We start from the raw sequence: 11,928 nt of genomic DNA, 5'->3' as shown, positions 1-11,928 counted from the left end.
ATCATGACTTCTTCATTTGTCCTTTTCTGTAAAAAGTCAGCGTTAGAGGAACTTCACTTTAGCATACTGACAGCTGTTCTGGTGCTTTTCTTGGGTGTCCCCATGTAGTTACATAAAAAAGGAGAATTTTTAGAAGCCATAATATGAATTTGGGTTTTATAGACCTCATGCACGTGACGTCCCCATATTGCCGGTCAAACAGAGCTGCTCAACATTGTGGGAGACATTGAACCGGAGAATATTTACAATACTCAAGACCTGTTGTGCTGTTTGTTGTCATAACAGATGAGACAGATATTCAAAGAGAACATTCTATAGTATACCATCTGAAAAGACCAGAAAAAAGATCAATGGATCTCAGCAATTAAACATGGTTGATGGTGCCCAACCAAATACACACGCCTGTGTAGTGATCATTTTCATTTAAGGTAGGAATTATTCTTCTCATCTTAAATTACCAAGAAGTATTTATAATGCCAATTTGACTCATTTGAGAACAATGCGTATTTCTGTCACAGAGAGGTTTACATGTGGCAGCGATACGCTTCCGTGTACAAAGGACCCAACTCGCTGTCCTCTTTTTTTTTTGTCGAATCATAGTTAATGAATGCGGGTTTGTGTAAAACCAGGGGTCATTTATTTAAATATTGGTATTTGTATTGAAAAAAATCTGAGCAGGTCCATCTCTATGTGGGGTTTATTCTTGATTGAGAAAAGACTCAGCAACGAAGTATTTGTATGCGTCCAGACTTTTTTACGCTTTCAAACTCATCTGTGTAAATCTCGATGATTTACTCACCAGATACATGTGTAGATCCAGTTGTCCAAGACTAGCTGAAGCGAGTTAACAGTCCAACTATTGGTGAAAACATCGACTTCGGCATTAAATATGGGTCCTCTATGCCAGTGACTCCCAAACAGTGTGCCAGGGTACATTAGTGTGCCGTGAGTGCTCTTCAGGTGTAATTGCTAAAAAAAATATATATATATATATATATATATATAAATATATATATATTCCAAGAACCAATGTATCTTTATTCATCTATTTATGCCAGTGAGGCACAATGACATACAGAACAAAAAAATCCTCTTCTATTCGATGGCAGGAAGTACATACAGTAATTAATCGATCCATTTTTGGTGACATTTCCTTTTGTTGCTGTGCCGAGGGATTTTTCAATCGTAAAATATGTGCGTTGGCTCTATGAAGGTTGGAAATCACTGCTCTATGCCAAGTGTCCCAAAATTTTCCACGTATCTTCGTTTACCACCTTCTAAATGTTTAACGGTATCAGACAAAACTCTGGGCGTTGTGCTACGAGACATATTTTTGTTTTGTCTCAACAGAATTAGTATTGAACAATGCTATCTATGTTTGACTGGCAATTTGGCCAGGCATGTGATTTTGAAAACGGAGGTGCACGAACTCTCCATGCAAAGATAATTGCATCCTACATATGCCAGAAATGTAAAGCCATATGCTTTATGCATCAAAGTTAACATAAGTATTGTCAATATGTACAAACGTAACCTTTCCACAAAATTAGATTATGCAGCTTTTGTAAATAAATGAATACATATCTGTGTAAATCAAGAGCAACGTTTTAACGCTTTAGCTACAGTGCCACTAGATTGTGGCCCCGCAATTTAAAAAAAAAAAAAATTAATCACACATCATTGTTGATGTTATGCAAATCCTGTCTTGTGAGACAGATGCTGGCAGACGAAACATTTCATCCCGTAAAGATGACTTTTGTCACTATCTGAGGAGTTTTCGGGGCTTGGTTGGTTAGCGAACACAAATAAATGGTGCTAAATTGCTAAAACTGTAAGCCGGCAAACATGCTACACTTGCTAATGTTCCTCCACGGCTGCCAACGCCTGCAGCGAGCTCGTCTGAAGATGAATTTCTATTCTAGTGTCAGCCAGAAAAGGCCTTCTTCGTCTGCTGCGCCGTCTCACCGGTTCAGCGGCACTTTCTTTCCCTCTCATCTCCTGTTTGCCTCGGAGAACAGGCAGGGGAACGCCGGCAACCATTTATCCCATAAACACGCAGCTCCTTGCGTTTTTTTTTTTTTTCTTTTTCTTTCACGGCACTAGAACCTTTGCGAGCAAGCCACCCGACAAGTGAAGCCTTACGTCTCCCTTCACTGGGAACATCCGCGCTGTAAAGTTTTCATCAAAATGACTTTGTTTTGTTTGTGTCGCTTTCTACCCCCACCCCCATCTCTCCTTGTGTTCCTCTCCAGTGAACGGGTTGAAGAAATTCCTTGGTACATTGTTGTCAGAAATGTGTAAGTATTTTTTTCCCCACTTTTTTCTCTGGTGCTCCCTGTTTGTTTCCTGTTTTGTTTCGCAAATGTCGTGCAAAACATCTTTTCTCCCCCCCCCTTTTTTTTTTTAACAAAATGCCAAGCAAAGCTAATATTAACGCTGCCTCCGCCAGTGTTTGTTTAAAAACACATCCCCGCCATCTAGAATGAGTGACAGCTGCGGTTGAAAAATAATTCATGCTGTCCCAAAGTTGTACGTTTGTCAAAAAAAAAAGGCACACGAAAAAAAAACCTTGTATTATGTTATTGAGGGCTAAATTCCACATTGCCAAACGATAATTTGACTGCCCCCATGGGGAAATGTTTGCCCTTTTCTTTCCCACGGATGGGATTTCACGTCAGGTAGCTAATCCGATCACATGGGCCGGCTCATAAGCTTCTTTTGCCCTCTCCTGCGTGTTCCAACACCAAATCAAACAATACAAGTAATCTCGTGTAGCTGCAGCTGACACATTTGACAACAAGGTTCTGATTTTTATTCTGTGTGTCCACCCCCCAAAAAGGCGGCCCAAGCTTCCTGTGTCCGTGTGCGGAGATGACATGAAAAACTACACTTGCTTCAATGGCGGCAACTGCACCGAGCGTGAGCTGTCGTGCGACTGCCCGCCTGGCTTCACCGGACACCGGTATGATGGACACAAACCTGCAATTTTCCAGTTATTTACAATCAGAGGACAACAATGAAGAGTTTATGAGCCTTTCCCACCGTATTCAAATTTCTTCTAGTAACTCAAACAGTACGTCAGGTTTTTCTAACATTTTCAACGGTACACAGAAATACGGAGCAGAATGAGAGCAGCAGTTCGTGGCAACTGTGCATGAATAATAAATACGACATATGCAGAGATGAAGGGCAAACTTTACCTATAAGCAGAAGTGAATAGAAACAGAAAGCAAAACACAAAAATATCAGCGAATGGAGTGGAAAACGAAAGACCAGCCAATACTAGCCACGATGCATCTGATATATTCCGATGTACCGTAATTTCCGGCATATAAGCCGCGGCTTTTTTCACATGCTTTCAACCCTGCGGTTTATGCAGTGATGCGGCTAATTTGTGCATTTTTTTCTAACAGCCGCAAGGGGGCACTCCAGTGAAAAAGGTCAGAGTGAGACTGGTGGAATATATGTGCCGAGGAACTGACTTTTACCAGTCCGGCCCTGTTAGCGCTGCGCTAGCGTGTTACTGCTGTGTCTCAGTGATTTTTATCGGTATGTTTTTTTTTAAATACCGGCCATATTAGTTGCTAGCGTTAGCATTAGCACGGTGGCGCTAGCGTTAAACTCTCTATGTACCGTCTTTCTTTGTAAATATCTCGTGTTTCAATGTGGGCACTTGCGTCTTTTAAACAGCTGCGGCGTATGTATGTACCAAATGGTATTTTCTTTACAAATGTACTGGGTGAGGCTTATAACCAGGTGGGCTCTGTAGGCCAGGAATTATGGTAAATGTGAACAAAAAGAAGTAAGACAGTTTATATACTCAATACTGAACAATGCAGCGGCGTCGTGACAAATGTGGCCGATGAGGAAATACTGCATGATGCAAAAGAGTTGCACGCCGGCTGTAAAGCGCCAATGTTCACCCGTGCGGCTGCAGGTGCGAGCAGGAGGTCGACGAGTGCAAGTCCAACCCGTGTCTGAACGGAGGTTACTGCCGCAACCTGGTCAACAAGTTCCTGTGCGTGTGCGACATGAGCTATGCCGGCGACATTTGCCAGACGGACGTAAGCGACATTTACTTTTACGTGGCTGTGCTGCTGTGGCAGAACCTCTTTCAGCTGCTGTCCTACCTCATCCTCAGGCTGGATGAAGAGCCCGAGGTGGAATGGGGGGAAAACAACTGAGGGGGGACTGGTCGGGGGGCTCATGTTTCTCAAATTCTCAAATTTCTGTGCCTTCATATCAAGCACCTTACTTAATGATAATCATTACTAGTGGTTAATTCCGATCCACAACAGTGCTTAACAAATGAAAGGTTGCCACTGCTTGCTGGAAATATGCAACGAATACCAGTGGTGAGCATTTCTGCCTTACAGTTTGGAGGTTTAGACTTTCAAATGCACATCCGGACTCCAGGGTACTCAGGCTACCTCCTTACTTTCCAAAAATATGTAAGTTGGCTTCATTGTAGTCTGCAATTTTTGTCCAATGTTGCGAGATTGGCTGGCGATCTTGCCCACAGTCAACTGAATCAGGTTCCGGTTCAGTTCATAAAGGGAGAAGAAACTCAAGCGGGTTACTATTTCTTCATTAAGATGTCAAATGATACGTATTATTACCTTGCGTTCCTGAAAAGTGAAAAAAAAAGAGGAAGAATTGATTTTATTGTTTGAATATTACGCTGGATTGGGATCAGACCTGTCACAGAAGCCCTATAAGATCCCTCAAATTTGGGTATAAAAAGGTCAATTAAGTTTGAAATTTGGCATGGTCGTTTGAAATTCTAAAATTTTGCCAGATGACCAGAACTGTCGGAGTCTGCATTCAAGCGTTCTTCTTCTTACTTTTATGGGAGGTGGTCTAATGCATTTGTTAAGCACTATTTTTATTGCAATACCTACTTTTTTTCCCCCTTTTACTAAGAGATTGTTTTTGCATATAAAATAGAGTGTAAATCCTAGCACACGTTGCCAGAGCCCAGAGAGATGACTCGCTCATCCTCGTTCTCATCCTCAATAAAAGTATCCGGAACTCTTTTGCGCCAGAAGATGACGGACACATTGCGAGTGTGTTCTTGTTGACAATCGAGCCAAAATGTCACAATGCAGTTTCAGACATTTAAAAATGATCTCGGGCCAGTAGAATTCTAGATCTGGATAAAACTGAATATCCTACATAGGCACAGCAAATTATACCTAAAACGCTTTCAGGGTTGAGGCTGATTTGAAGTTTTTTAACACCTTGAAAATCAGTTGCTGAGGGAAGGAGCAGAGGTGTGTTTGGATGCCCGTTTGCCCCCCAACACCATTTTACCCTACTGGTTCAAACTGTTATTCATATCCATTTGTACATATTACACTTAAATATCAGGTACTGCACTTCCCAAAAATTGAAAAAAATTCCCAGCTAAAGTTCTCATGGAGAATTTTTGGAAGCTTTCTGGAAATTTAGATAAAAAAAAAAAACACAACATCGAAAGAGCATAAAAAAACAGACTTAGATGTGAAAAAATGAAGACATGTCAGCCAAAAAAAAACGATCGAAACCAAACATAACCTCCTTGATTGAGGTTTGAGTGTATTGTTGGAATGTTTTTCCATTTAGGCTATCCCGTCTGCCTTTTGAATCGGAATTTCGGGGAGCTCCGAGCGGCGTAGGTGGAAAGACGTGTTGTAGTTGTAACGATCAAAGAGAAGCGTGACAACACTGATGCGAATTCACATCAGTCAATGATTGACTGACAGCTGCACAATATTTTGTTTTGCGTTTGGTCTGGAAACATTTTCAGCAGGGTATTTTTAAACACAAATTCTCTGCAGCTCTGCTTCGACGGAACCTACAGCACAAACATTCGGGCCCGTGTGGTCAACTTTTCATGGCCTCAAATACTTCTCATTCATTTCAATCTCCCTCATTTTCATTTCTTTTTTCGTAAAATGATCATGTGTGTGTTTTCTTCTGTCTGTCTCATCCATCAGAAACTCTGCCGACTGTATGTCACTCTCTGTCTTTGCTGTTGTCTACTAGTACTACTACTACTAATAATAATTAAAAAAAATCCTTAAATTGTTTACTTTGTTGTCTGTCCTCTTTCACCATTTTCACATTCCGATCAGCTCTTTCTTTGTGTGCAAAGTCTGTTCTCATCGGACGGTGCCATGACAACCAAAATAGACACGTAATCTCCTTTAACGAGATGGAAACCAAAATATTTAAAGCTCCTACTCACACATGCCGTTTGCTGCAAGTACAAAACTGTCCGGGGATGACAAATTGGTAGAGTTTTTGGGGGGGATTGACGCGGTCATAAATATCTTCATGTTTTAAATATTGGGGTCGCCGTAGTAATAGCAGTACAGAATATGGGAGTTAAAAGACATGGTGGTGTCATGAAATATGAGTGACCACACCGTTGGCCTCACAGTTCCGACGTCCCGGGTTCAATCCCGGACCGGCCTGTGTGGAGTTTGCATGTTGTGCCCCTGCCTGCGTGGGTTTTCTCCGGGCACTCCAGTTTCCTCCCACATCCCAAATTCAACGAGCATTAATTGGACACTCTAAGTTGCAGGTCGGTGTGATTGTGAGTGCGGCTGTTTGTCTCTATGTGCCCTGCAAATGGCTGGCAACCAGTTCAGGGTGTACCCCACCTCCGGCCCGTTGACACCTGGGATAAGCTCCATCACTCCCGCGGACCTTGTGAGGATAAGCGGCTAAGAAGATGGATGGATGGATGTGAATGAACCAATTTGAATCCCCTATTAATGCAATCCACGTGACAGGACTCCTTATAATGTACGAGGTACTTTGACCGGGGCTGACTTCCACCCGTCCGTCACGCATTTTCCCCAAGACTTTGTTTGTGGCTGTGCACTCCTTTGAGAGGACACGAAATGCGCTTCACTTGCAAAAAAAATGCGGCATCTGGCGCCGAAGTGCAGCTTCAGCAGCGAGAATGGTGGCTTTCACAGAAGTTTGGTCTGCTTCACGGAAACGTATGAGGGCAGCTTATCTGGCATGCGCACACAAAGCAGGCGGATAGTGCTGACAGCAGGGAGAGGCATTGCTGCTGCCTCTGCTTGGAGGCTTCCGGGTGGCCTTGCCGCGTACCTCAGAGACTGGTTAGTTAGACATCTTTGTGTTGTGTGGCGGCGGCGGGTGAGTGATGGTGGGTCCCGGCTGCCGGCTGTTGCGGCGGCTTGCTTGTTTCACGTTCGCTCTGACAGCAAACTGTGCTGTGGTGACAGGTAAGCACTTTGCCAAAGAACCTGTGAAAAAGTCTCATAGCTGCAGGAGCTAAATGTTGTGTTTACTCATCGTGATTGTTGAGCACAAAATGACTGACTGATGACCTTTTATGATAGTCACAGCTGCCACTCAGAGTGTCGCAAGTGTAACGCCAACGCCGACGCCGACTTCTGATGCAAGTCGGTCGGCTGCTTTGTGTCACAAAATGAGGGTGAACAATCAGAATCCGAATGCGTGGAATACTTTGATTACTCCTGATTGACAAGAGGTTAGACAAGATCTGGTGTCAGGCGTTGAGGGCAGTGGCGGAGGTGGCAAAAGTACTCACACTCTGTAGTTACATTGAGGATTAGATATTTACATGGGAAAAAAAAGACGCTGTCTCAACTCCAGACTGAAATGTACTCAGCCATTTTCAAAGCAGAGGTCCTATATTGCAGGGATGTGAATGACAAATTTGGAAAAACACAGAAAATTTCTGGCTGAGGGGATTTCAAAGGGGGTTGCCCCCCCCCCACACCCCCCTTTGGGCATGAAAACTTTTTATAAAACACTGTTAAATGGTGACCTCTGGTTACTTCCAACAATGTAAATACAGGGCAATCATAACATTGTAAAAACTTAAAATATGAGTTCAAACAACCAAAATAATTTTGCAAAACTTCAGACATAAGAATGTAGACTGTGTGAAATTTTTATCAAATAGGCTACTGCACTTACAAGTTATACTTCAGAAATAAGTACACAAGTAATTTTTTTGTATATATATATATATATATATATATATATATATATGAGAGAGAGAGCTCATGAAATATAAAGGTGAGTGATAAAATGCATGATTTACATGGCCAGTGCTACAGATAGGCCTAGAGATAGGATATAATATTTGAAAAATTTACATCCAACTTAGCTTTATGTTTTCTGGTTTGGATATCCTCCTGGATATTTTTTGCTCCTCGGCTTCCATAAATGATCATATCGGAACACAGAGTGCACAGCACTTTGCCGGGAACGTCCACTTTTTGCATGTGTTCGGTTAGACATGTTGATACAGTTTTCATTGCTATCTGCACGGTTACACTTTTTTCAAGCCATGCACATCTGAAACTGTTTTTAAACAACGTGGTTTTTATCAATTTCCTTGGCACGCTCTTAATTTTTTTTGCTCCAAGACTTTCGCCATACTTGCAAACGTGCAGACCGCTCGATAACATATGCGTACGTATGTCTATAACTATGCCGTAGTAAACTGAATGCTTCTCTATTTAATGTTAACATCGGAGTGAAAATAGTGATGAAATACCGCCAAAATGCTGCCGGAAATCGGAATATTATTATTCAAAACACCAAATTTAATGCAAACAGATGGCAATGCCGTAAACAGATAGCAATGCCGTTTTCCGCTATCACAGCTGTGACTAATTTCACGACGAGCATTGCCAATAGATGCTGGCGGCTGGTCTTGATCGCAGCCTCGCCCCGCGTCAAGCCATAACCCCCCAAATTTTTTCAACGGATTTTCACATAAATGACTTTTCTGCAGGAAAAAAAACTCGGAATTCCGTGAATCAGCGGAAAATTCTCATCAATGTATATTGGCAGCATTTTTACTGCTCTTTAAAGACAAGCCACATAATATTGTCTTCTCTGACAATATAACCTACCGAACTGACCCCCCCCTGGAAAAAAAAAAACGTTTTCCATTATTTAGTCATCAGTAGTAGCACCTGAGTGGTTTCACCCAAAACACCAGTTTCTTACCAAAAAAACTGGGAAAATGAAAATTTTGTGAAAAAAGGTCAAGCAGAGGATTTTTCATTATTCTGACAACTGTTGCAAAAACAAACAAAAAATGACTAACAACTGGACTTTGATAGCAAAATAATAATGTGATGACCGGCTAGATCTAGGAAACACTGGCGTTCCTCATGGCTCAAGTTGGACGCCAACTATTTTACACGACGTTCTACGGTCACCCCATGAAGATATTTGTCACAATCGTGACACACACTTTCTACTAACTACTGCAACATTTATTGCCTACACATACATCCTCTGCTCACGTGTCAGGTGACTAAACTCGTCCAAGCTCCAACATGCTGACATTTCTCTCCCTCGTAATGGATTCACACTCTAATCTTTATCTTTGACTCAAAAGCTGTGCTGGTCGCAAATCCAAGCTTTGCTAACTTTGCTGACCTAAACTAACTACTGGAAAACTACTCCACACACCCCCCCTCCTTATCTTGTGTTTCCACCACTATCTTTAACACTGGGTTTTTTTTTTAAATTAATCAAGTGCGCAAAGGTGAATGACTTCACCGGTCCATTGATGTCATTTTTACATCATGTCGTCATCCATGGAGGTCGAAAAAAGTAACAAGCCTATTTTGAAAAAAGTACAGAGCAGAAAATACAGATATCAGTTTTCAATTGTATCGTAAAAGTAAAAATAAAATAAAAAATATTCAAGTAAAGCAAATGAAAAATCGACTCAAACGTATTTCTACTCAATAACGACTCCTTCAGTTCAATAATTAACAGAGTATTTGTACTTTTTGAAACCGCGCCACTTGTTGGCGGGGAAGCTGTACCGGAAGCAAAGATGAATTCAAGCAGACTTCACAAGCCGTTAAAAGGCCTTCACTCAAAAGTGACGATTTCTGTGCTGTTCTCAGGGTGAACGCTGACAGGTTCATCAGGTGGCCTCTCTTGTGTGTGTGTCTGTTTATGTGTGTGATCCTCCACAGACGGCGCGCGCTCCATACGGCTCTCGGGTGGCCGCCGTGCTGGCGCCGTGTCTGGTCGGGCTGGCGATAGCGCTGGCGTTGGCGCTGGCCGTCGCCAAAGTGCGAGAGAGGCAGCGGACGGGGGGAGGTTTGAGTCTGAGGCGACTCGATGCCTCCGTGGGTCGCGGCCCACCCGAGGCGGGGGACGCGTCCATCAGCACTTTGGCCGCACGTGTGGAACGCCTGGTGTAGCCGAGGCGGGGGGGGGTCGCTGTGTGATTTTGCTTGAGTGTGAGTGAGGAAAAAATGCACTTATTTGTACACTCCAACCCTTTCAATGTGGGGAAATGGACCAGTCCGTCCCACAATAGGTGAAAATCGGAGCTGTAGATAACCAGGTGTCAAACTTTAGGCTTGGGGGTAGGATCTGGCCTGCCACATCATTTTACGTGGCCAACAAAAGCAAATGCAACTTCTTTCTGAAATATATATATCGAAATTTCAGGTCGTCCTTGGTAAGAGATATTTGTATTTTTTTTAAAAAAAACAAAACCCTTTTTACAGTAATCTTATTTCAAAACTAGTGATTTTTCAGTTGGTTGTGTACTGTGTATATAATACGGCGATTACCCAATGAAACGTTTATGTTTCACAGTCATAATGGAACTGAGGGACACCATTACAACAATGCGCCCCATGACAAACATTTCTGTGATAGCTTTGCAATATAGAATACATTTTTTTAACAGTTAGTTTAAACACGTGCTAACGCAAAAGAAATATGGGACCATCGTGTAACATAACTTTAAGGAAATGAAGACTCACTCACACAGTTCTCCAAATGAATGTGCTCCAAAAAAAATGGTGCTTGATTCAGGCTAATTATTTGTCACTTCCAGTTGAAGTTCACTGTAAAGCAAAAGACAAAAAAAAACAAATAAACACAAAAATGTTCCAACTAAATCATCAGTTCATACATAATTAACTATTTTTACAATGCTATCATATTATGCCAAACACCAACAATGGGGTCATGGAAATTAGCATTGATGTTGCAAGAATTTCAAATCTTCAAACATTTTCTACTTTGCACACGGAGCATCAACACATACAAGGAGAGCATACAACAATACTCACAGGCATATTATCTCTGTGCTTTGTGGGAACGATGACTGCAGCTGAAAAGGGAACCTCTTCTCTTGCACCGAATTACGCTGCGTATCCTTCAGCAGAACTCTGTGCTGTAAAAACCCGTACCAAACGTTCACATCAAAACCAGCAATTTTCCCCTGGAAATCTGTACTGCAAAGATGCTAACAAGCGCTCACATTTCTCCCGTAGTTGACTTCTGAAGGCATGACCTCTGACCTCCTCCTGCCCATCAGTCTGGCGTCCGTGGTCCTGCTGCTGGTTCTCATCCTGACTTCGGCCGGACTGGCGGTGGCGCTAAACCGGCGAGCCACCCGCGGCACCTACAGCCCCAGCCGGCAGGAGAAGGACGGGTCCCGGGTGGAGATGTGGAGCATCACCCAACCTCCGCCTATGGAGAGGCTCATCTGAACCGCGGCCTGCGAACGAGGCCTTCACATTTGGATGTCGGGTTTTCTCTGACTTCTCTGGTGACCCCGTTCATCCGCCCGCTGCACCTGAGCAAGACGGGCATCCTTCATTCGGCACAGCTCGGCGCTCACTATGTATGCAGTCCGTGTGCCTAATCTATATTTATAAGACAGATGGAGCAATCTGCACCCAATATGTTGTACATACTGATTAAGTACTGCTCTCTTCCTTTTATTTATTTATTTGCCCTGGAAGGGTTGCATTCAAAGTGGTCTCACCGGAAAAACATTATTCCATTTATGCGACCGTTTTCAAGCACCTTGAGCGTCGTCGGCGTCGCTGTGAAGTTACACGTGCCTGTGTCTATTTGTGGCGACACATTCGAAATCAC

The 11,928-nt window shown here is 42.8% G+C and overlaps 1 protein-coding gene across 1 annotated transcript in view; it reads left to right on the top strand.

The window, feature by feature from the left end:
- crb1 (crumbs cell polarity complex component 1) overlaps positions 1-11,678 on the top strand; it is a 29,131-nt gene extending 17,453 nt beyond the window's left edge. Inside the window, exons 10-13 of the mRNA XM_061825997.1 lie at positions 2,253-2,297; positions 2,840-2,962; positions 3,938-4,064; positions 11,319-11,678. Of these exons, the coding sequence (XP_061681981.1) occupies positions 2,253-2,297; positions 2,840-2,962; positions 3,938-4,064; positions 11,319-11,537 (514 nt within the window). The 3' untranslated portion in view covers positions 11,538-11,678. The remainder of the gene's footprint in view (positions 1-2,252; positions 2,298-2,839; positions 2,963-3,937; positions 4,065-11,318) is intronic.
- Positions 11,679-11,928: the final 250 nt, after the last annotated feature.

Source organism: Syngnathoides biaculeatus, chromosome 7 (genome assembly GCF_019802595.1).
Source record: "Syngnathoides biaculeatus isolate LvHL_M chromosome 7, ASM1980259v1, whole genome shotgun sequence".
Taxonomy (NCBI): domain Eukaryota; kingdom Metazoa; phylum Chordata; class Actinopteri; order Syngnathiformes; family Syngnathidae; genus Syngnathoides; species Syngnathoides biaculeatus.
The sequence above is the reverse complement of the archived record's forward strand: the minus strand, read 5'-3'. Positions and strand labels throughout refer to the sequence as shown.